At 37.4% G+C, this 27,160-nt stretch overlaps 1 protein-coding gene and 1 long non-coding RNA gene across 3 annotated transcripts in view; one reads left to right on the forward strand and one right to left on the reverse strand.

Moving 5' to 3' along the window:
* Positions 1-27,160, forward strand: part of LOC116846861 (four and a half LIM domains protein 2) — a 642,247-nt gene that overhangs the window by 97,046 nt on the left and 518,041 nt on the right. Inside the window, exon 1 of one of the 2 annotated variants that reach the window (XM_032821219.1) lies at positions 9,453-12,469. The exons of the other annotated variant lie outside the window; for it this stretch is intronic. Coding sequence (XP_032677110.1) covers positions 9,758-12,469 — 2,712 coding nt within the window. The 5' untranslated portion in view covers positions 9,453-9,757. Of the gene's footprint in view, positions 1-9,452; positions 12,470-27,160 lie in introns of those variants that run through there. 2 annotated transcript variants of the gene reach the window in all.
* Positions 1-27,160, reverse strand: part of LOC116846904 — a 54,036-nt gene that overhangs the window by 9,273 nt on the left and 17,603 nt on the right. The gene's annotated exons all lie outside the window — the stretch shown is intronic.

A 27,160-nucleotide genomic window follows, 5' to 3' on the forward strand; every position in this document is an offset into this window, starting at 1 on the left:
ACCAACCAAAAATCTTGTTAACTTAAACAGAATTCGGGTTATTTCAATCGAAATTTCTAGATCGTTCATATTTTCGACCAGATATTTGGTTAATTCAACCAAACCTTTTTTTCCGTGTTGTACACAGAGAGAACGATTTATTGATTCAAATAAATATTTCTTTGGAATAGTTCAAACAAATTATTTGGTTGACACAACAAAAATATTTCTTTGGAACTAAGCCGCAAATAAATATTTTTGTTGCTTCAAACAAAATTTTGTTCGATTAATCGAAAAATTCGTTTGGACTATTCCAAAGAAGCGTTTATTTGATTCAACCAAATCGTTCTCTCTGTGTATTGAGGACTCTGAGATTAAAAATCAATTACAAGAAAACAAAGGACCTATAAGAGTCAAGCACGAGGAAATAATAGTACGAACAAAATTTTAATATATACAAAATGTAGAAACGTTTCGGTCCCACAACTTTCTTCAGTCTAACGAAAGATATACGCCTACAAAAAATTGGTGATCACATGGTGTGTCCATGTAAAAAATTATTTTTAAGCTCAAGTCAAGTATGAAATGTTTTTTTCTTGCAATTGCAACGCTTAAAAGTGTTTATATCTTGTAATATATTGCATAAAATACAACAAAATATGCGAATTATTTCGCATTTTTGGGCGGCCATATTGGATCTGTTATTACGAATTTTGAAAAAATAAATGCATATTCATACTCAGCGAACCCCAAACCCTCCCTATACGCATTTTCACTCAAATAGGTCAAAATTTCAAATTTTCGGGCCGACATGTTGGTCCGCCATCTTGAATTTTGAAATCCAACACAAATTTTTTTTCACTTTTTAACAAATTTTGCTCTAATTTAGATGGTTTTTGAAAGCCTATCCTTAGCGGTTTTCTCTTGGGCCTTAATTAGAGCAATCTGACTTTAGTTTGGTCAAGATTTTCTTTGTTGCTTAGGTGTAATTATTTGCAAAATGGTAGAGGACTTTCTTGTTCAATTTGACATAATAAGTAACTCGATAAGTATACAACGGCGGATAACGTCATTATAGTTCATCTACCATATCCCGCGATCACCAATCTTCTTTAATTCATATCTCGAGATTTATTACGAATATCGCAAAACGGGAGGGGGGAGGGGGGTATGGAACTCATGTCAATCCAATTTACGTTCTCACAAAAATTGCGGAGAAGAGTTTAAAACCTCTGTATACATGTACTCTGCGTGCGCAAAATAACAATAAAAATAACGATTATATTCGTTATCGTTACCCAAAAATATATAATAGCGTTACTAACGATCGGTACTAACTTTTCGTTGCTAACTTAACGTTACTAACGTATTCAAAGTAACTCTGTCCTTCCTGCCCCTCCCCATGTCTTTGACTAAAAAAGAGTAATTTGTAATGATAAGGTAGTTACAAGTAACGCCTTACTCCCCGATTATTAATAACCTTGGTTATTAATACGCGCGCACACAGCACATACACACAGTCGATTTCGCTGTATTATTGGGGCCCGAGAAGTCCTTAAAGCGTCCCTGCCGATGATCGGTGGTAGCTTCAACTTTCCATTTCTGGCGCAGCGCGGGTCCGGAGCGCGGCGTGCAATTTCATCGGAGCTCTCGTAACTTTCGGCGAGATAAGGGAAAAGGGACTTTACGAGCCAGGTCGTATCGCGCAGTTTAAGGACCGTTCTCCTTATTCCTGCGCCCGCTACCTCCTCCTCCTTCTCCTCAACCGTTTTCTCCCCGATCAGCGATATTGTCGCCTGGCTTTTCTCGCCGCGAACGTAAACATGCGCTAAGTAACGTTCCCGCGGAATATTATCCCTTTTTTGCCCGGTCAGCCCCATTAAGGGATCTCATTAAAGCGCGCGGAACGCGTTCGTCGGGGCACCGGCGTCCTTGCAGCGCCGACGACATTCCCCAAGTTCCTGCGAGGGGTTCCACCTTCGCCTGGGTGACGTCGCGAGTTTTATGCGCGCGAGCCGCATCTAAACGCATGGAGAGAAAACAGGACGAGGGAGATCGTCGCGCGGCACGCTCTTGAGCCGCTCGACCTTATTATTGGGTTGATCCATAAGTTCGTGCGGATTTCTGTCTAGTTGGCACATTAGTTGGTATTAGAAGAATAGTAGAGATGTGGGAACTATTCGAGTTCGAATCGAATCAAATCGAATCAAGTGAAATTCGATTCGATTCAAATTCGAATTCCTATAATTCGAATCCGAATAATTCGAAAATTTCGAATCGGAAAGATTCGAATACGGATCGCGCACATTAGCATTAACGAAGAACTATTAAAGACATTCAGCCTTACGGGAATTCGCATGACTTGAAAAGTTTGGTATACATTAACTTATTAAGGCCCAAGAGAAAACCACTATGGATAAGCTTTCAAAAACCATCAAAATTAGAGCAAAACGTCGAAATTTGTTAAAAAGTGAAAAAAAAATTGTGTTGGATTTCAAAATTCAAGATGGCGGACCAATATGTCGGCCCGAAAATTTGAAATTTTGACCTATTTGAGTGAAAATGCGTATAGGGAGAGTTTGGGGTTTGCTGAGTGTGAATATGCACTTATTTTTTCAAAATTCGTAATAACAGATCCAATATGGCCGCCCAAAAATGCGAAAATTTGACATAGTTTTGTTATTTGGCGAAAAATCCAACCAAATTATAAACTACCTTTTGAAAGTGTTTGTTTTGGGACAAAACATCATACTTTAGCAGACTGTAGAAGAAAAATGGTATTTTGACTTTAAAAATCAATATGGCGGCCAAAAATTTTTAATTTTGATTTATTTCAATGAAAGTACGTTTTGAAAAATTTTGAAAAAATAAGTGCATATTTATACTCAGCGAACCCAAAACCGCCCCTATACGGATTTTCACTCAAATAGGTCAAAATTTCAAATTTTCGGGGCGACATATTAGTCTGCCATCTTGAATTTTGAAATCCAACATAAATTTTTTTTTACTTTTTAACAAATTTCGACGTTTTGCTCTAATTTAGATGGTTTTTGAAAGCCTATCCTTAGCGGTTTTCTCTTGGGCCTTAATGAGTTAAGGGGATGCTGGAATCGATGACGAATTCAATCAATGTCGATAATGCAAAGACAATTGTCACTAATATAATCACGCTATCCTTCTTGTATTTCTTGTATATACAGAACTTATATGAATGTGTATTGCTTTGTTTTACGGAAAACCTAACCATATATGTATAGAAATCTTTCTGCAAACTTTTTCGATATTCTTAAGCTTTCAAATGCAGATGCGAAAGTAGAGCAATGTTCTTCAAAATTTTTTTGTTTGGAGCATCCACACTTTCGGTATATACAAGCTGTTGGTTATTATTATAATAATATTATAATAATAACCAACAGATTTGATGTATATGAAAAACATATAATCACAGTCAAATGGACTAAAGATTTTAGTAATAGCTACCAAATATTTAACATTCCAAGAATTTAATGACTACTATTGGATATTTGGTAAGTGTTATGAAGTCATTCAATTCTAATTGACGAAATATTTGGTAACTATTAACATTTATCTTGTTAAGGCAATGAAATATTTAGCAATTATCAACTGTACTTATATCACCTATTGATATTCGTCGTATGTCATTGTTTCCAATATTTCTTAGTAAATATGGCATTGCGACATTTCTTGAAAGTTATAAGGATTTATTATAAATATGAAAATATTATCATAGCTCGTAAGATTCATTAGTTTTTGTTCGATTATGAAGTAAAGCGTCGGATGAGCGGGTCTGAGAAAAGATGGATAGGTGACCGCTACAAGATCGAATGAAACCACGGAATTTCGCGTATGAAACGTCGATGTAAAAAATAAAAAATATAGGTGTCTTATTTAAAAATAATTTAATAGTTTAAATAGTACGGTGAGAGTTTTTGAATAAAATAAATAAATTATTTAAGACACATACACACACAATTTTCATCTAAGACTCAAGCTTTAGTAATAGTTATCAAATACCTCATTTCCTGCTGCCAAAATTTGATGTTCATTTTCAGAATCTAGTTTGATGATCTAAATATATAGTTCAAGCAACTAAATCTTGGTTTTGAGAACTACGTATTTGCTTTATATAACTAAGTTATTTCCTAATTATGTTTGGCTCGCACTATTTGACTGAATAATTTAGTGACAACTACAAGATTTTGGCACTTGTTACAAAATCCTTCTTTCAGATTGGGAGTATTTTGCCTTATCTACACGGAAAAAACAATTTTATTGGTGCAACCGAATTTTCGGTTGCTCAGAGATTAGACGAAAACTCGGTTGTAGGAACAGAAAAATTCCTTTATGAGGCTTCTGTATAATCAATTGTTCTCAGTTGTCTCAATCGAGTTCTAATATCGTTGAATGTTCAGACGAATATTGATCGCGACAACAGAAATATTAGTTTTCATAACAGAGATATCGCTTCTGATCACCTAATTTTCAGTTGGTTCCTATTTGGTTCCACCAATTGAAATTTTTTTGCGTGTATTATATTCATCCGACCTTGTGCTTCCTCGGATTACCATCGCTTATTATACAAAATTTCCTTAACAAACTTATACATTTATAAATACATATAAACTTCGCTTCTTTAGAAGGTGTGATTTTTCTTCACTTACAACAATCACTTTGAACAAAATCACTTAGACAAAAATCACTTGAAACATTTCTTTGGCGAAACAACGCAAGAGTTTTACGAGAAGGGAATAATGAAATTACATGAAAGGTAGCAAAAAATTGTCGAACAGAAGGTCGCATATAGTATTAATTAAAATTTGTTCTAACAAGAATAAAATGCACTCCAATTTTGTTTAAAAGTCCGCACGAATTTATGGATCAAGCATCAATATTTTACGGATCTCGCGGAAAAGGGCTTCTCGCCCTCTCCCAGGAACCCTTTCTGCGCCGCTTGCCGTTGCGGAACGCTCAATAAGCGCTTCTCATCATTATCATCATCATTATCATCACCATCATCATCATTATCGCTGAGTCGTGACGTCAGCGAACGAGAGAACTACACACGGTAGTTAAATGCCGCGCAAATGAAAGAATCTAGGGGGAAAGTTTCGACGAGGTGTAATCTGGACGATCCGCTCGCAGAAACTCGTATAATGTCGGTGTAACGAGGAGTCCGGGATAATCTTTTCCTCATTTATTTTTTGCTTTATTTTACGTTTCCGCGTTTAGCCCCTTTCACGTTTGAAGCGTGCCATTAATTGCCGGCGTTGATCGCGTGCCCGGCATAGGCGCTCGAGAGTGAAAGACGACGCTTCCGTTCTCGTTCCGTCGTCGTCGTAAGGATATATCATTTCCTTCTCCGTGTCGGCCATCGTAAACAACATCAGCGCGCTTCTCGGTCGGCTACAGCCATCCGGCTCGTCCCAGTTCCGTGGTAAATTCGCAATTAGGGTAAAGATACTGATCATAGAATAGACAGATAATATGACACAGGAACTCATTTTTTTTTTAACACCGCATTCTCTGGAAACATTTCTTACGAAACCCTTCATATGTAACGCTGAATGCCAGACGCGAAACGTTTATGGAAATATAAATGACGAAAACGGCTCTACTTTCGCTTCGCCTGAAAATTAGATCTTGTGGCAATTGACTCGCTCTAGCTTGTTAAAATAAGTTCACTAATGTTTATGTTCAATACATGTTTTTAGTATAATTGTATTAATAATGTTTTGCTATTTAATTACTATTCCTAACCTTCTTAATGACATGGGGAATAGTTTGGTTTGTTATGTAAGACAAACTGAAATGATATTAATTTAACTACAAGGCAATCTTAAAATAACCAAGAAAACCTTGTATTAATGTTTAAGATTTAATAAAAGTCTTGGAAAGTCTTAAGTCACATCTTAAGATCATGATAACATCGCTAGTCTTTAGTAACATAATTAGAAACTTTTTGAATTTAATGTTGGTGCAATATTTTTGTGCTATGTAAGGTGGACCATTGAAGAAATAATTAACAATCTAAAGAATTAGCCTAAAAAATGAGACAAATTTTCTTCTGTTTTATTCTATTGTTTATTGTACTGATAGTGTTGTTATTGCTAAAATGTTGCTAAGATATCTCAGAAAATTACATTTTTTTGCATGGAAATAGAATGTAATTGTAATGTTCTCCATCGATGAGTTAATATTGCTAAAACGTCAGATAAGATGGTAAGATAGTAATAGTTAATTTTAATAGATACTGAAATAATATTAATTTAACCACAAGGCAATCTTGAAATAATAAAAAAACCTTATATTAATGTTTAAGATTTAATAAAAGTCCTGTAAAATAACATCTTAAGATCATGATACCATCGCTACCATCTTTAGTAACATAATTACAAGTTTTTTCAATTTAATGTTGGTACAATATTTTTGCGGACTGGACAATTAGAAAAATAGATAATTAACAATCTAAAGAATTTGCATTAAAAAATCAGACAAATTTTCTTCTGTTTTATTTTATTTTTTATTATGTTTCTTATGTTTCGTTTCCGTTTTCTGGTTTATTATGTTTATTTTTCACGTAAGGTGCACATGCTATCTTTTAATAAATAATTGCAGTTCTTTCAATGTACAAAATAATTTGTTCACTGATTCTAAACAATGCTTTTTCAAACATAAAAAGATTTGCACTTTATTAATTGTGTTATTATCTAATTTCTTATCTTTATCTTATTTCTTTGTTTTTTATATTATTTTTAATATATCATTTCTTATTCTTATCTTATTTTTTATTCTTTATCTTATTTTTTATCTTATTTCTTGAATTTTCTTATTATGGTCAATATTATCATCCATTCTTTCGTGTGGTTATCTGATTTTCTTGTTTATTATGTTTTTATTAACGTTCAAGTTGTAGTTAAATTTTCGATATTCTTCGTTGAACTTTATAGGTACTACGCCTCTCAATGTCTACGCTATTAGAAAGTTGAAATAATCATTTGCATTGCAGCAATGTACGTGTGTATGTGTGCACTGAGAAAAAATATAAAATTATAAAAAACTAACAAACAGATATTTCCGACCAATTTTTATATCCGATCAAATTTAATCGGATACTTCCGCTAAAAATGGCATTTTATCAGATAAACCGATCAAACAATTATGAACCGATATTTCTTATTGAATATAAAAATTCATCGGTATTTTGATTGAAAATATACGTTTGTTAATTTTTTATCGGATAATTTCTTTCAGTCTGTGCGTGTTGATTTAAGAAAAAGGTATTTTATAATCGATCAAATTTAATCGGATACTTCCGCTAAAAATGGCATTTCATCAGATAAACTGATCAAAAAATTATGAACCGATATTTCTTATTGAATATAAAAATTCATCGGTATTTTGATTGAAAATATACGTTTGTTAATTTTTTATCGGATAATTTCTTTCAGTCTGTGCGTGTTGATTTAAGAAAAAGGTATTTTATAATCGATCAAATTTAATCGGATACTTCCGCTAAAAATGGCATTTCATCAGATAAACTGATCAAAAAATTATGAACCGATATTTCTTATTGAATATAAAAATTCATCGGTATTTTGATTGAAAATATACGTTTGTTAATTTTTTATCGGATAATTTCTTTCAGTCTGTGCGTGTTGATTTAAGAAAAAGGTATTTTATAATCGATCAAATTTAATCGGATACTTCCGCTAAAAATGGCATTTCATCAGATAAACTGATCAAAAAATTATGAACCGATATTTCTTATTGAATATAAAAATTCATCGGTATTTTGATTGAAAATATACGTTTGTTAATTTTTTATCGGATAATTTCTTTCAGTCTGTGCGTGTTGATTTAAGAAAAAGGTATTTTATAATCGATCAAATTTAATCGGATACTTCCGCTAAAAATGGCATTTCATCAGATAAACTGATCAAAAAATTATGAACCGATATTTCTTATTGAATATAAAAATTCATCGGTATTTTGATTGAAAATATACGTTTGTTAATTTTTTATCGGATAATTTCTTTCAGTCTGTGCGTGTTGATTTAAGAAAAAGATATTTCATAATCGGTCCCGTTTCTATACTCTGGGAAATCTCGAGATTCTGATGTTTCGAGACAATCCATGTCCAGCCAACTTTCTTCTTGTCTCCGCGCTCCCGTCCACGCTCTGCCTCGGAGCGCGAGCTACCTGTTAATCGATTCTGCACCGATGCGACCGCAGGCTGATGAACCTCCTGAGCGAGGAGGTCGCGAGAGAGCTTACGCGCTTGACATATCTTCGCGGGTGCCCGAAGCATCGGAGCGGTTCCGTCGCCGGATTAACGGGAGAATCGAGCTGCCCCGCCTCACCTCAGGGAGGACCGCAGGACCGTGGATAGGAGGCGAAGGAGCGCGAAGGAGGCCGAAAAGGGGGGGACGGTATAGACGGGCGAGAGAGGGCACGCCGAGGAAGGGGACGGGCCGCGGGCGGCGGGGGGCCCGGCAGGGTGGAGGGGGGGGGGCGGGAGAGGAGGAACACGCTCTCCTCCGGTGCACACTCTCGTGGTGACTCCGACCGGCAAAGTGCTCGCGTTCGTGAAAGTCCACAGACGACTTTCAGGGTCGTCTGCTCCGCGCTCGTCGTTCCGTCCCGAAGAGCCGGCCTCGCGCGCTCTCGTCGAGAGAAGGAGCTGTCTCGGGACGAGAGGAAGACATCCTCGCATTGCCGCGAGTTTCGCGTGTGAGGCGCGAGGACCCGCGATATTACCTACACTCCTAAGGGAACCTCATAGAAAGAGAGTAAGAGAGAGAGAGAGAGAGAGAGAGACGCGGGGTGACTGTGAGCTTTGGAAGGTGTGCTCTTGCGCGAGGAGTATAAAGGATTCGGGAAGGTGCTCGACGGGTCCCCCTTGGAGAGGATTCGGACGCGCGACCCTCGTCCGCTACGCGGTCGCGTCCGTGACCTGGCCCGATGCGACGTCGATCTGGTCACAGTGTTTCATCGAGGGAAGCCCGGTTTGGTCCTCGCACACTCCACGGCGATATGAGCCGTGGCTTCTGCTCGGAGTCGTGTGCAAGCGATGTGAATTTGTGAAGGACCCGCGCGACTCGTCGATCCGCAGCTCTCCCAGCTCTCTCTGTTCCTCGTTCATTCGTTCAGAAACGACGAGAGCATCTCGAACATCTGACACGATCTCTCTCACACGCCCGTCGGTCCCAAGAATACCGATGAGCCTATTGGGTGCTCCTTCTAGTGTCGATCTCAGAGATCCCGGTGAAGCCAGGTAGCCGTGGTGCTGCGTGCGACGTGGAGCGCGCGCGTCACACACGTACACGCGCGCAGCGGACGCTCGAGGATCAGGGATCAGGCTGGAGTCGACGGTAGCCGTTGGGCTGGTTCGATAGACGCGAATAATAATAGGTTGGTGCTTGTACGCTTAACCGTGCGTGTCTCAACGCCGCGCGACGCGCCTACGTTCCTCTACCGAGCCCGGGGAGATCGCGCAAGAGAGAAGAACTAACGACGTCCACCGTTCCCCCGGAGGAAACAGAGGCCGTGTAACGTATCCGTCTGTCTCTGACTCCCCCTCTCTTTCTCTCCGAACGTCCAAACGTGAGATCTCCAGCCTACCATTAATTGTTATACATACCGATCTGTAGTCAGGAGCCACCCTGTGCGTTCTATATAAACGCACAACGCAGCGTGAGCGATCAATTTCGGCGAGACACGATACCCGCTCGTCTTCAAGATTCCGTTCCTCGCGAAGATGACGTCCCGCCTGCGCGGCCCCTCGGCGGTGAAGGACACGCCGAGGGCCGCCCCCTTCGCCAAGGATCACTTCCATCGCGAGCCGGAAGTGCACTCCGGCCGCTTGTGCAAGAACGGCGGGCGCGGCAATCGTTATCACTTTGGCATGTCGAAGCATGACAACAAGGCGGAGCGGAACGGGCGGGAATGCGGCAAGGAGGATACCATGGAGGAGGATAGCGCCGACCTCTTGTACAGGAAGAGCAGGCAGCACTTCGGCACGTGGGAGATCAAGGACATCGTGCAGGACGACGGCGTCGGTAGCGGCGGTGCGAAGAGGTCGTCGCGGCGACAAGAGCACGAGGACTCGCGACTGACCAATGGAAAATTCAGGAGCGAGCCCGTGGGCGCAAAGCTGAACAAGTCGCAGCAGGACCGCCTGGAGTATCGGGATGAAGGATACGTGGGTTCCTTACCGCGAGAAGATCGCCCGCGGGGCGAATCCGTCGAGCGAGAGGCTCTCAACGGCTCTCATAGATCCAAGAAGAAAGAGCCTTTTTCTTGGGAGGATACGGAGCCACGGGGTCGCGGGAGGTCATCGAAAGTCGGCAGGAGCAACGACAATAGGGACGACGCGCAGCAGCAGCCGCTCGACGAGCGGGACATCCTGCTGAAGGAGATCGAGAGTCTGGCTGTGGACGGCACCCAGTCGCCGGATCGCAGAATCCAGGCGATGATCGAGCGGCTGAAGTCGCGGGAGGAGAACAAGCTACGCTCTAGGAGGGAGCAGAGATCACCCAGTCCCGAGAAGGTCGATAATCGATCCAGCGAACGCGGCAAGAGGCCGAAGGACGATCACGAGGACGAGTTTAGGCCGAGCGAGTCCAAGTTACAGCCCAATCGTGAGGAGATTGTTGGACGACACGATCGATCGGCGGAGCGGCAGTCGAGGAGTGCGGAGAGACAACAGAGCGAGGTCCTGCTGTCTGACAAGGAGCGTGAGCTTCGCAGGAACGACAGTTTCCGGAAAAGGAGCGACACTTACAACGCCGAAAAGACTCATCACAGGAGATCGAAGGAGGATGAGGACGAGGATCAGTCGCGGCCGAGAGACAGCTCGAAGAGGAGAAGCTACACTTATGAGGGCTCGCCGGAGAATTTTGACGTGAGGATACAAAGATACGACCGAGCCCTCCTCGAACCCAGAAGGGACTTGGACCGAAGAAGTTCGCCCAAGGATCCGAGCCTGATCAGGAAAGAGTCTCTGAAGGAACATGATCGAGAGCCTGTTAGCAAGAAGAATTCCTTCCGAGCGGAATCCAAAAGGACCAGCAGCAAGGACCGCGAGTCCAGTCTGACGAGAAGGACGTCGTTCAAGGATCAGAATAACGATGTCTATAAGAGACATGTTTCGAAGAATCCGCTCGAGATCTCCGTTAAAAGTACGTATTTCGGCAAGGACCAAGAGGATTTGTGTCGCAAGGATTCTTTCAAGGATACAAACGTGGAAACAGGCAGGAAGGGTTTTCTCAAAATGCAGGAGAGTGCGTTTGAAAGAACCTATCTGAAGGATTCCACGCACGACGACGTGGAGCGGAAAGTTTCTTCCAAGGAGCATTCAGGTGGCGTCAGCAGGATCGTGCTGAGGAATTTCGATGACGAATCAGGCAGGAGCAACTCGTTGAAGCACACTAGCGAGAATTCCGGTAAGAGGAATTCGTTTAAGGAAAAGAGCATCGAGTTCGGCGGAGTTTCATACAAGGACCACGCGAATGACTCAGAGAAGAGGAACAGTTTCAAGGAGGACGAGGAGGGGAGTCCCGGCCGAACGCTCTATCACGATTACGATAACAACATCGACAGGAAGACCGCGAACGAGCGGTACATCGAGTTCGGCAAGGTATCCTTCAAGACGCAGGACGATGAGCTGCACGCCAGCCCGTTCAAGGAGACGGACAACGCGACGACGGTCAACAGAACGAGTTCCTTCAAGGAGCGCGACGCCTCCGCGAAGAGACGCGCGTCCCTGCGCAGCAGAGGTCGAGAGGAGCTCGACAAGAAATCAGACAGACACTCGAGGCCGCTGACGCCGCCGGGTCGGAAGGACGAGTCCTTAGAGAGCCGCGAGGACAGCGGCGGCAAGGATCCAAAAGGCTTTAGCGCCAAGTCCTGGTACGAGAGCAACCGGATGTTCTCCGCCAAGTACCTGCGGGAACACAGCAAAGTGCGTGGCGCGCCCGAAGGACAACTCGACGTCGACGTCTCGCCCGAGCGAGGACTCGCGCTCCTGCCGGACACGAAGACCGCGATCGAGGTGTTCGCGAATGATCCTGAGGAGCGGGAGGATCGCTCCGGGACGCGCGGCAAGGTCGACCCGGCCGACGGTGAGCCGCACTTCTCGGCCACCAGCGAGCGCAACGGCGCGACCATCATCAGGATACGATCCTCGGAGGACTCCACCGGCGCGGAGCGATCGCGCCGTCGGCGTCGCGTCGCGCAGGAAGTGTGCGCAGTGAGACGTCGCGTCAGGGCGTATGGGGACGAGGACGACGAGGACAGCGACGAGGACGAGGCGGAGGAGGAGGAGGAGGAGGAGGAGGAGGAGAAGAAGAAGGATCGCCGGCGGTGGACTCGAAGGGACGGCGGAGTCCTGCCGGGGAGGAACGCCGCCGGCGGCGGCAGCGTCGGCGACGCGACACCCTCGAGAACGATGTGGAATTACCGCGAAGGGGTATGGCACTTTCATGAGTCAATTGCATTCGATCGGTCCTTTATGGTACAGAGGCGCGAGGCGATTTTCATAAATCGCTGGAGGAGATGAGGCGAGACGTCGATCGTCGAGGATGATCAGCCGGTAGCCCGGCTGCTGTCTCTCTTCCTGTTTCTCCCCCCCCCCTCTCTCTCTCTCTTTTTCTCTCTCTCTCTCTTTCTCTTTCTCTTGCGTCCTCGCGACGATCACATTTCCGTCCTCACATTCGCCGGAGCGATCAGCTCTTGACCAGTCCGGGCGATCGGGTCGGTTTACACCGCTGGCTTACACCCTGGAATTCGACCGGCGGCTCGTCCCGTTCGTGTGCATTGTGAATTCAAGTGTGAATCCTCAGACCGACGTCTTCGTACTCTCTCTGAATCGCGCGGAGTGAAATCCCACTCGAAACGTGCGAACGAACATTCGCACGAGAGAGGCGACAGTGAAATTAATTCCGCCGCTCGGCATCGCGAGAGTGAATGTTTAACTGGAACTTGGAGTGGATTCTTTATCCATACGAGTGAATGTTTCTGTCGATCAGTGAATTTGTTCCTGTGACGGCGGAGTACAAAGACCGGCATGATATTAACACGCGGTATAATTAGGTCACTACACGGAGAGAATTTTGCAGTGAAAGTTGTTATAGAATTTCGTAACCGAGGAATACGGTCGAGACATATTCGACCGTAATTCATTATCCTTTCCTTTTACACACAGAGAAATGCATTCTGCATTCAATTAAATGTTACATTTGTTTCAAGTATTTCATAAGTTCGCATATCTACAAATTTATCGTAAATTTATGTCATAAGCATAAACAAATTTTATTTTAAATACATTCTAAATCTTAATAAACTTAGAACCTAATAAATCAAGAATACTAGATTTAAAAAATTCGATTTGCTTAAAATGTATATCACAAATTTTTCCTCGACAAAGTTTTATAACATTCTTGCAAAAAGAATAAATTCCTCTTTTGCGAACATGATAATGAGCTTTTCAAAATTTGTGATGTATATTTTAAGATTATTATAATAAAAATATCTTTTGTTGAAAAGATAATCATTATACTCAAAGGATGGAAAGCAAGCTAATTGCTTTTCTTATCATTAGAATGATATTTTTCTGTGTACGTCGTTTATATTTTAAGAACTGAGACACGTATCTACTATGAAAGAAATACATTATCGTTTAAAAACATGGTAAAATTTAAGAGCATTTAAATGAAAAAGAATTATAACACTTTCTCCGTGTAGTATTTCCTAATCCTACACACTTGTTTCTAGACATTAACATAAAACTATCATAGTGACAGATTACTTAACACATCGTTCCTGTTTGTTTCAATAATTAGATAAAAAATGGATCAATAATGCATACGATCTGAAAATCCTAATAGCCCAGATGCATTAGGTTTTATGTATGTCAATAAACATTAGAGAACAGCTGTTCAATTTTGAATGAAAATATTCACTTGACGATTTTGAGTGAAAAAATCATTCTGTATGAATGAAAAATAGAGATGTTATCGATATTCGAAACGATCGAATATTCGATATTATTTCAATGCGATATAACAGTTAAAAAAAATACGAATAAAAGGTCGAATAAGCACTTCTAAGCTAGAGAGTGAATATTTCATATGAAAAGTATATATTTTATAATAAGAGTATTAATATATTTAAGGTCATGGCACATAGGAATATATATGTATGCAGTAAAACGTATCAGTAAACCAATTGACCAATCACAGTCAAGGATTTCTGGAAAAATAACACTGCTCTCTATTTTGTTTATCTATAAATCTGAGCTTTTGGTTCATTTACATATCTCTATGCAATGTTAGTAAATACTTCTATAATACATGCGCAATGTTTTATATTAACAAATTAATATTTTCACTTCAATAAAGCTCAATTTTAATACAATAAATAAAATATTTCTTTCTCAATATTTTTATTGTATTAAGAACAGAAATATCGCAGTAAAGGTTTTTCGTAGGTTTTATCGAAAGTAAAGATTATTCGATATTTCATTCAATATACTGACTATTCAGTCGATATCCATATAAGTGCTCTCAAAATTGAACGAATACATTTAAACGCGATTTTTCTCGATATCGATGTCTCTGAAATGAAAAGTCACTTCACTTCGAGTGACTCGACTGACTCGCGTTACTTTTCGAGTAGAATTTCACTCGGAGAAATTTAGAGAGTGCTCCCTCATTGATGATTATTACATGTGCGATGATAAAGAAAAAAAAAAAGAAGAATCGCATAACAGTATCGCGTAGTCTCCGTTAAAGTAATATATATATATATATATATATATATATATATATATATATATATAGGTATATTTTTTATACACAAGATCAGCGCGAAAATAAATAGATTCAAGAGGAAAAGTTCGCGCGCGATACCGCGCGAACACGTCGGGGACTGGTTTGGTCCGCAATGTTGCGGCTCGTACGCATTTGGTGCGCTTGTTTATCGGCGATTTTCCGCGATCGCGTGGCGAGCGAGGAGTGGCATTGTTATCTCTGTTTCTCTCTTTTTCTCTCTCTTCCCCCCTTTTTCTCTTTCTCTCTCTTTCTCTCTCTCGGGTGAGTACGAGCGACCGAATGCGCCATGGAAGCTTTGCGCAACGTCGCGCGGCCTCGCGCGCTAAAATTGCAATTTGCCTGGAATCTCGCGATGGTCGCTTAACGACGGCCAGGGAAGAGTGAGAGAGAGAGAGAGAGAGAGAGAGAGAGAAAGAGAGAGAAAGAGAGTGCGATATATTTAAAAATTAAGTGGCTAGAGACGATAAGTTTCGTAACTCGCGCGAATGAATGCGAAAGTGTGAGACGACAAATTGTGTATAGAGCAGCGTTTCATTAAATTCGTCCTGAATAATCAATCTCTTCAATTTTATCCTCCAACCCTCGCGCGATTCGCGCTCACCTGCAACGCGAGATCGTCTCTTGGATACTGTGTACAGTATAATTTCAAGTGTACAGTAAGCTTCAATAAAACCTTAACATTCACCAGGCCAAAACTCATCAATTTTTCTGGTCGTTCCCATCGTGCACGAACGCAAAGTGCTACGATATAATATATTGGGAAAAAGAACCGGATAAAAAGAACTAAGTTTTGAGATCACGCAAATTTTGTTGCAATCGCAAGTCAAATTTGAAAAATAAATTCGAGTCTATTCAATAAGTTGACTTGGCAATTTGGACCATAAAATGTTGTTAACAATAAAAGATTAACGAAACTGAAACATTGCTGTATTCATGATATGTGTCTTTTCAATTTTACCACAAAAGATCTAACTGTATAACATAAATAATTCTATTTCTGGTTATAAGTTAAGTAAATAACATGGTAAATAGCCTAATAACGTGTTGAGTGTTGAGCTTTATTGTTGCTTAAACTAAATTTTTGTTTGCTTTATTGTTGCTTGAATTAAACTTTGTTTTCACAAATATGTTTTTTATCAATTTTTTTGGAGCAGATGAAAATTGTGAGGTGGTCTGTTTTGAAACTTGTTAAATTACAAGATTTTGCAACATTTCTGTCGACAACTATACATATGGTAAATCTTTGTATGTCAGATTAAAAAAGTATTCGAATACGCTACTAACTAATTATCATGATATATAAATTATGACATAAATTTTGACTTTATATCTTACTCATACATTGGAAAAAATTGTGTAAAGGAACTGACAAGGATTATTCACGAAATGTTACGTCTCTACCTCGCAAAGATGTATAAAGTGGTTCCGAAGGAGAAATACCATAGAAGGAGGAGAGGAATATTTTTTTCGAAATTTTTGAAGATCCCCGGTATTTTTTGTAAGAAAGCATGCATTTTTTATTGCATCTTGTAATGGATGTTAAAATGCATTGAAGCATATCTGAGTTATGACCCTGAGAACATCTTGAACATAAACAAAGCGGTTAAATTCCAAGACAGTATTCAGATAGTATTCGAAAAAATAAAAAAAAAAAATGCTTACGAAAAAATTCTCCTTCCATGGTATTTCTTCTTCAAAATCAAATTATGCTCTAAACATTTCATCATTAAAAATGAAGAAGATATTTATATGTTCTTCTTACTAGAACACCCTGTATATTTTTTAAAAATACTCGACAAGTTCAACGATATATAACATTGCTGTGTGTAATAAGAACATAGTTAAAAAATCGGAAAGACCAATAACTAGTGACTGCTTATAAATATATAACCTTTTATTCTGTTGACTTTATTGTAAAAAATTATATATTCATACGTAGTTATTAGTTTCATCATTAGTCAAATTTTGATCCCCGATTTTTGGTCAATGTTCTCTCAAGTTATGCGGTAATATTATTATATTTACAATATTAATTTACAATAATAATTTAGCAATATTAATATCGTCGAACTTGTCTCGGGGTAACTATTTCTCAGAAATATATATCTTTGAAAAGTAGACATAATATTTCTTGAACGTCCCTTGTGAGTTTCAAAGTTACAACATTGAGGTTGAGTCGGTTTAACTCGACTTGTTTTTGTATCTGTTATGCGTTAATAATAAGTCCTTACGCTTTAACTTTTAATCAATTACATCATTAAGCGATTACATATTATATATCCTTACATTCCACTGATCTTTTTTGTGTATGATATGATAGTAAATGATACTTCAAATTGTCAAAAAAGGACAGATTAGTCGAGTAATCAGCAATGATCGTAGACACTCGTACCCAGACACGATACGAACTATTAGAAAGACAAGTGAGTCTGTTGACCTGGTAAAGGTCAAAGGAGGCTCTATTTAAGCTCAGTGCATTCGCGGGCGCTTCTTCCTTTCTCGAGGCTGACTCGCTCTCGTTCCTCTTTTTTCGTAATCCTGTCGATCGCAACTTTATCGGCGTGCGCGCATGACTCGCGAGTTCCCTGACGAATTTCGCAAGGGCCACTTCGGCCCCATCCAGGAACGGGCGATTTATAATCGCCATTTATCATCCACGCTTTATTTACGTCCGCGCGGAACGCGCGAATTACGCCTCGCCACGTTTCAATCGGATTAAGTGAAAGCTAAATACCGGTAGCCCGACGACGGCCACCACCGTTGCTAATCCTTTAAACGGCAATGACGCAAGGACCTGTCGCGGCCACGATCGGTACGATTTTCGTGAGACCAATTTCAGCGTGCATTGCGCTCCATTATGACGATCGAACGATCACTTTCGCGATCGCGGCCGCGAGAGAGACTCGCGCGCGCGACTGCGACATTCTCACGATTAACACGGCGGATTAACGGATTCGCGCGTGTCGTAGCTCGGCAACGATTGTGCAATCCGATTTCACGTCTCGTTTCGTGACGTACGAGCCGAATGGAATATACGAGAACAAACAACGAAAAATAAACCGGGTAAAGAAGAACAAATTTCGGAATATTGGAGTTTCGGGATTTCGGGATAACGCAAATTTTGCACATACCATAATTAAGTCACATTGAATAAAAATTGCGTCTTGTCAACGATCTGACGTAGACATTTTAACATGAAATTATTCAACAGCTAGAGCTGTTGTAAAATTGAAGCACGTAATTCCGCTGGAAAAAAAAAAAGGATAAGGAGAACCTAATCCCAAGATTATACGAATTTTGTTGCGCAAACTGTAAACGAGTTGAATAAAAATTTCGGAATATTGGGGTTTCGGGATTTCGGGATAACGCAAATTTTGCACATACCATAATTAAGTCACATTGAATAAAAATTGCGTCTTGTCAACGATCTGACGTAGAAATTTTAACATGAAATTATTCAACAGCTAAAGCTGTTGTAAAATTGAAGCACGTAATTCCGCTGGAAAAAAATAAGGATAAGGAGAACCTAGTCCCAAGATTATACGAATTTTGTTGCGCAAACTGTAAACGAGTTGAATAAAAATTTCGGAATATTGGGGTTTCGGGATTTCGGGATAACGCAAATTTTGCACATACCATAATTAAACCACATTGAATAAAAATTGCGTTTTGTCAACGATCTGACGTAGAAATTTTAACATGAAATTATTCAACAGCTAGAGCTGTTGTAAAATTGAAGCAGTAATTCCGCTGGAAAAAAATAAGGATAAGGAGAACCTAGTCCCAAGATTATACGAATTTTGTTGCGCAAACTGTAAACGAGTTGAATAAAAATTTCGGAATATTGGGGTTTCGGGATTTCGGGATAACGCAAATTTTGCACATACCATAATTAAACCACATTGAATAAAAATTGCGTTTTGTCAACGATCTGACGTAGAAATTTTAACATGAAATTATTCAACAGCTAGAGCTGTTGTAAAATTGAAGCAGTAATTCCGCTGGAAAAAAATAAGGATAAGGAGAACCTAGTCCCAAGATTATACGAATTTTGTTGCGCAAACTATAAACGAGTTGAATAAAAATTAAATAAGAATTGAGCGAAAATTGTGTAAAAATCGAGTCAAGTCGATCATTTTACGTGGAAATTTAAATTGCAAACTATTTAGTCAACAGTAAAAGTTTCATGAAGCCGAAAAATAATTTATTTGCTTTGAAACTCGTCAAATTAGGAAATGTTGTAACATTTTTGTTGCCGATTATAGAAAAAGAGAAAGAATATAATAGTAAATAAATTACGGACAATTTTTACACTTTCAAGTTAAAAAGATACTTGTAAAAATAGCTAATTATTTGCTGTAATACATAATTAATGTTTTCTGAATTCATACAAAAGAAAAAAAATGTTCTTGTTTGGAGAATATCTTTATTGTTGGCAAAAATAAGATTAATGTTAAAATGAGATTATATGGCGTTGAACAAAGATAAATTAGTCTTCAATTAAAACGAATATAGTCAAATTAACAGAATTATTTTCTCATAGAATATTGCAATACTAATATTCTATATATATTATTAGTTACAGTCAAGACGAATATACTCAAATGTACACAATTATTTTCTCATGTATAACCAACAATATTAATATACTTGCTTATATATATGCTTAGATATTCCAGACTTTCCTCCGCAATTTTTGTAGGAACGTAAAACGGATCCAAGTGAGCATAAAGATCCCATATCGTTTTGCGATATTCGCAATAAATCTCGAGATATTACTTAAAAAAGATTTGTGCATTATCATATACAATGATGTAAAAATTTTCTTTTATTAATAACTAAAAATCTATGTGGTTATTTGCAAAATAATAAAGAGCTTTCTTGTTTTCAATTTGATTTAATGTGCAAGCACACAACAATATAATTGCCACTACAATTCATCTACTATATCGCGTGTGATTATTCATCAATCTCTTTCAATTAATATCTTGACTATTATTGCGAATATAGCAAAATGGTATAAAACTTTTATGTTCAATCCGTTTCCACAAAAATTGCAGGGGAGAGTCTGTGTGGGACATCCTGTATATTATTAGTTCAATCAAGGCGAATATAGTCAAATGAATACAATCATTTTCTCATACATAACCAATAATACTGATATTCTTATTTATATATGAGAAAATGATTGTGTTAATTTAACTATATTCTGCTTGATTGAAAACTAATTTACCTTCATTCAACGCTATATAATCTCACTTTAACGTTAATCTTATTTTAAAAATGTCAACAGTAAAAATATTCTCCAAACAAGAATATTCTTTCTTTCTGTGTACAGGAGAGTCTGGGACTTTCTGTATATTATTAATCTACAATCAAGACGAATATAGTCAAGCAAACACAATCATTTTCTCATATATAACTGATAATACTGATATTCTTGTTTATATATGAGAAAATGATTAACTATATTCGCCTTAATTAAAAACTGATAGTATATAACAAAGAATATCAATACTGTAATATTCTATGAGAAAATAACTGTGTTAACTTGATTATATTCGTCTTGATTGAAAACTAATTTATCTTCATTCAACGCCATATAATCTCTCTTTAACGTTAATCTTATTTTCAAAACTTCAACAATAAAAATATTCTCCAAACAAGAATATTCTTTCTTTCCGCGTTCGTTCAACTACCGAAAGATTGATCCAATTGCATAATGTGAGCAACTGATTCTCGTAGAAACATTGAGCAAATCGGACGCTAAATGTGACTAATAATGTGCCAGCTTTATGATTGTCTCACTGAACTAAAGGTTAAGCTTGTTTCGCACAAACGAAAGATCAAAGGTGGGAGATTTCGAATAAGTGCAGTGCTAGCTTGCCATGCACAAACCTGAAATTGCGTTCGTTTAACTCGACCTCGCTCGTTCCGGGCGACCCTTTTTCACAGCGCAACGCGTCGCCACGGAATTGTCAATTTGTAGCCGGGCACGTACTACAACGTGCACGCAGGTTTTCAGCGGGGCTTTCGCAATCGCCTAGACTATTGGTCAACGCGTCATGCAAATGTCAGCGCGCCGCCTACGAGCCGAGTGGCCGCGCGTAGGACATGGTCGTTACGGATAACGTCTCTTCTTGAGAGCGGGTCGCCGTAATAAAAACGCGGCCTTTGTCAGCGGCACATAATCGATCGGTCGCGTCGTCAGAAGGACCGGTGAGCCGTTCGAATCGATCTTTCAACAGCCACAGTATGAATTCAGCACGCCAACGTGCGTTAATTGATCGGCCGCGTGAATGCGGAAGTAATGTGTTAATTGAGTGAGTGATTGCGATATACTCGCGAGAAAACTCGTTTCGAGAGCCAATAATTCATCTTCGAAACACGCGACCGGGCGAACGTGGCGACTCTCTGTCCCCTCGCGTATTACTTTCTATTGCACGCGTGGAGCATTTTTGCTGAACAATTCCGTTAATTGATATTTAAAAAATGCACCGTGAGAGTATTAGAAATTAACATACTTGAATCGCGTGACTGAGATATATTTGTACTCGAGCCGAAATTTGCATATTGAAGTGAATGTCACAATAGCTGGGCATTTGGCAACGCAGGAGCAAAATTGCTTAATTTAAGGAAATTATTTAGAATTATAACTTCACGTTATTATAACCTGAAAGTTATCAAATTTGATAGCTGCTTAAATCAGTTGTACAGTTAATTACAAACTTATAGGGAATTTATTCGATATGAAAAGTACATAGTTTATAAAATATGTTCATAGATTATTGTAATTGTTATAAAATCATCATCAATAGACAGTAAATAATTGTAACTATGTCCGAATATGGGGTGAGAATAGTTTAGCAAATGAGACAAATATTTTAAGGGTTACCTAGATATTATTTCAATCGTACGTTTTAAGATATTTATTACTTTTGAAATCATTTAGAGGCTTCTAATATTTTAATAATTATTATTAATATTTATTATTATTATTAATATTTATTCATCATAATATTATATAATTTATCATTATTAATGTTTAATATTAATCTTAGAATTGATAATAAAAGCTTTTGAACTGAATTTGAACTGAACAAAAAAGTCCTGTATCTTTTTCCTAATAACTTTATAGATTTCTCAAATTCTAATTAATATTACTTCTTTGGTAGAAGTTCATGCAAGGTCTAACATTTTTTTTAGAAAAAATGTGCCTTTTTTCTATATTATAATAATATTTCTAATAAATGTTATGCATATTATATACGAAATCTGCATATCCAGTTAGTCAACAAATGTAAAGTTTTATTGCCTCACGATAATGCTCGATCACACATTGCAAAACAAACTGTGAAAAATCTTGCAGAATTGAAGTGTGAAGTTCTCCCTCACCTTCCTTATTGTCTTGACCTTCCACTGACAGACTATTACTTAAATACTTCAACAGATTTTTGAAGGAAAAAGTTCAAGAATGATGTAAAAAATACATTCACGACGAGTTTATTGCCTTTCGTTTTTCCGCTTTTATGAGAAAGGCATTAATGCGCTTGCATCGCGTTGAGAGAAGTATATTGAAGTGAATAGAAACTATTTTGATTAATAAAATATATGTTTCAAGTTTCAATAAATCTCGTGGAGGCATAGTATAGATTGAAATGAACATAAAAGTCCTTTACCGTGATATTCGAGATATAGTTGTCGAGATATTAATTAAATAGTTATCGAGATATTAATTAAAAAAGATTTTTGAATGATCACGCGAGACATGATAGATAAGCTGTAGTGGTGATGATTGTTATCGAGTAGATTAGATCAAATTGAACAAAAAAGTTCTCTACCACATATTCCTAATAACTTTGTAGATTTTTAATAATTAATCAAAGAAAATTGACGGGGGGATGGTCGCTTGCAATAATATATTAATGTTCTCTAATTAATAACTAAGAATCTACAAAGTTATTAGAAAAAGATACAGGACTTTTTTGTTCAGTTCGATCTAATATACAAGTACACGTCGCCATTATAGCTCATTTACCATATCTCGCGTGATTATTCACAAATCTTCTTCAATTAATATCTCGATAATTATTGCGAATATCGCAAAACAGTACACGGAGAAATATGATTTTGCTCTTTTAGTAAAATCGTCGTTGCTGCATATTCGTAGTGACATCAAAAAAATTTAGTTGACGTAAATAATTTTACAAATTATTCGTTATCAAAACAACAATAATTTCGTTGTCAGGATAGAAAAAATTTGAGTATATTTGTCCTAAGAATCACGTTAATTTGCTATTGATGCAAAATAATGTATCCTTAGCAAATTTATTTATTATCGGAGCAAAACTGTAACTGCTTATATAAATCCATCGTGATTCTTATAGCAAAATAATTTGTAGATTCAGCAAATAGTGATTAGTACTCTTAGCAAATCTTTTTGCTGTCCATATAATAACGAAAAGATTTTGCTAGACCAGCAAAAAATTTGCTGGGCCAGCAAATTATTTTTCTCCGTGTATAGGATTCATACACAGAGAACTTTATACACAAAAAGAACGAACTATTGAATCAGATAAATGTTTCTCTGGAATAGTCTATTCCTAAGAATCACGTTAATTTGCTATTGATGCAAAATAATGTATCCTTAGCAAATTTATTTATTATCGGAGCAAAACTGTAACTGCTTATATAAATCCATCGTGATTCTTATAGCAAAATAATTTGTAGATTCAGCAAATAGTGATTAGTACTCTTAGCAAATCTTTTTGCTGTCCATATAATAACGAAAAGATTTTGCTAGACCAGCAAAAAATTTGCTGGGCCAGCAAATTATTTTTCTCCGTGTATAGGATTCATACACAGAGAACTTTATACACAAAAAGAACGAACTATTGAATCAGATAAATGTTTCTCTGGAATAGTCTATTCCTAAGAATCACGTTAATTTGCTATTGATGCAAAATAATGTATCCTTAGCAAATTTATTTATTATCGGAGCAAAACTGTAACTGCATATATAAATCCATCGTGGTTCTTATAGCAAAATAATTTGTAGATTCAGCAAATAGTGATTAGTACTCTTAGCAAATCTTTTTGCTGTCCATATAATAACGAAAAAATTTTGCTAGACCAGCAGAAAATTTGCTGGGCCAGCAAATTATTTTTCTCCGTGTATAGGATTCATACACAGAGAACTTCATACATAAAAAGAACGAACTATTCAATCAAATAAATGTTTCTCTGGAATAGTCTATTCTTAAGAATCACGTTAATTTGCTATTGATGCAAAATAATGTATCCTTAGCAAATTTATTTTCTATCGGAGCAAAACTGCAACTGCTTATATAAATCTATCGTGGTTCTTATAGCAAAATAAGCTAATTTTCTGCTGGTCCAGCAAATTATTTTTCTCCGTGTATAGGATTCATACACAGAAAAAACGAATTATTGAATCAAATAAATATTTCTCTAGAATAGTTCAAACAAATTATTTGGTTGACACAACAGAAATATTTCTTTGAAACTAAGCCGCAAATAAATATTTTTGTTGCGTCAAACAAAATTTTGTTCGATCAACCAAAAAATTCATTTGGACTAACCTAAAGAAGTGTCTATTTGATTCAACCAGACCGTTCTCTCTGTATATGTACACCTTAATCCGTACTATGTCTCCATGAGAGCCTCAGAGGTTGTTCTGGGATATCCTGTATATAACCGGAAAATTTAAAAAGACTATTTTATTTACGACAACTTAATAGAAGGTGGTTATTGTTCATAAAAATTAACGAAAGAATGTCAATGGAACTGAGAGAAAAATATATTAAAATATATATTAAAATATATATTAAATTATTATTTTATATATATTAAAATATATTAAAATAATTATATTAATTATTTTAATATATATTAAAATATATATTAAAATTATCAAATATTTTTTTAATGGGTGCCATTAACATATTTACTTCAATCTACATTCTCTTTATTTAAATCAAATATTGTTTATCTAATTTAAATAAACAATATTTCATTTAAATGAAGAGAATGTAGATTTAAATAAATATGTTAATGGCACCCATCAAGGAAATATTTGTTGATTTCAATATAATTTTTTTCTCAATGAACGTATGTAATTTTTAGGAATAGATAATGCTGGATCACTCGGTATAAAGACACTTTTTGCTTAAAACTCGCCACGAACACGGCGCGGTTTGTTCTAATGACGGCCGCGATTCGCTAAAACCGCGACTGAGCGAAAGTGCGCGGCGGTCGAATCAAACCAGAATCGCGAAACTGCATTCTCGCTACAATTTCGCGTTACGGCAGCGGCGCGCCGTTTATTTCCAACCACGAACGATTACGATCATTTTCTATGACGTCTGCGGTAGTATCTATCAACCCTAAGTAAGTAATCTCTCTTTACTCTTGAGCAACTTGCTCCTGCGGCCCGGCGAACGCCGTTTAATCATCTCGCAAATTATTTTCGCGCGATTTAAATAATGCGAACGAACCTTTCCTCTCAAAACAATGCCGAACTCGCTTGCTTGCTTCTTCTAAATATTTGTGTTAATATGACAATGAGTAAGCTAATAGTGTTTTGAGTGGAAAAAACAACTTCTGTTTCTTATAAAAATTCAGAAACATCCAAATTCTGAGAATCCAAAATCCTTCCTTTCCTTCAATCATCGATATAAAAATACCATTATAAGGCTTTAATGAAGTCCTAACTAATTGGATATCAATCGGGATCTACTAATATAAAACGAAAAGCTCCTTAAATGTCATGTAACAAATTATTTGCCAAGTTTTTATAAAATATTTCTTCCTGATTAAAAACTTTATTTTGACCAGAACTACAATTCGTGTTTGATCTTAAGGCCTATCAGAGAAATCTTATTGAATTCCTATTAGGATTTCAGCTAATGTAATAATAAAATAAATGTTTATATTTTAAATATTATATTTTAGAAGTTTACATATATGTGAAAGTAACACAAAATTATCAAAACTACATAAAAATAAAACTGAACATTAGATTTGGTTTCCGGGTTTGAGCCGCGTGGATTCTTCTTTGTTTGATTCCGACGTTTCGCGAACATTTCAGTCCGCTTCATCAGGGAGGAACGACCCGATGGGAGGAACTGAAATGTTCGCGAAACGTCGGAATCAAACAAAGAAGAATCCACGCGGTTCAAATCCGGAAACGAAATCTAATATGCATGGACACCGTGAAAGCCTAAAATATCAAAACCGAACATTATTTTTTAACACATTAGGATTAAATAAACACAGTATTACTATAATAATTCATAAAAAAAATAAAGTATGGTATAATCTCAAAAACGATACGATTATGCAAATTATATCATGTTCAATCGTATTATATTATCAAATATCTCTACTTTATTACATCGATTCTTTTAATGTGATCTAATTCTATTTCATCTCTATTAATGTAAATTTTTTAAAATTGAAAACATATTTTTTAATAAATCGCTTAACAGAGCAACTTAACATCAATGAACTATTTAGTTATCTAACCAAAATCAATCTTAAAGCTTTTTTATATTAAATAGAAAATCATTTTTCAAATATGGTATTTTTTATCATTTTTTAGAAAATCATTTTTCAAATATGGTATTTTTTATCATTTTTTATCATTATTTCTTCAAATATCTAGGATAGAAATTCTGTTAGGGTCTTAGTAGGAGAGAAAATGGAAATATGTAGGACCACTATTTTGTCAACATTTTTTAATCTTATCCTGTGAAAGATTTTAATAGGAAGAAAACAAAGCGGCATCTCTTAACTTTGATCTACAATGTGCTCTTTGCTTCCTGTTTTGTCTCTTTATCTTTTTCTGATTTAAACCTTGAGCCTTTAGTAAGAAAAAGATAAAAATAAGAAACAGAAAGCGAAGAGTATATTGTAGATTAGGTTTTAGCGCTATAATGTGGCACTAACGCTAAATTCTTTTGGTGGTCATAAGGATCCTAATGTTTTGATATTTGAGGCTTTCGCAGTGTTCATGAATATTAAATTTGGTTTCCGGGTTTGAGTTGCGTAAATTCTCCTTTGTCTGGTTCCATCAGACAAAAAAGAATTCACGCGGCTCAAACCCGGAAACCAAAGCTAATATGTAATAAGGATCCTAATGATTATAGACATTTCAGTTATCGACAGATTACAAAAATTGTTTAAAAAAATCAGTCTTCATCCTGTTTTACATTACCACCTACTTTCTTAAGAAAATGAGAGCGAGAGCGAGAGCGAGAGCGAGAGAGAGCGAGAGAGAGAGAGAGAGAGAGAGAGAGAGAGAGAGA

The sequence above is a fragment of the Odontomachus brunneus genome, unplaced genomic scaffold, assembly GCF_010583005.1.
Source record: "Odontomachus brunneus isolate Ranch 3 - 2012 unplaced genomic scaffold, Obru_v1 Obru_scaffold_071, whole genome shotgun sequence".
Taxonomy (NCBI): domain Eukaryota; kingdom Metazoa; phylum Arthropoda; class Insecta; order Hymenoptera; family Formicidae; genus Odontomachus; species Odontomachus brunneus.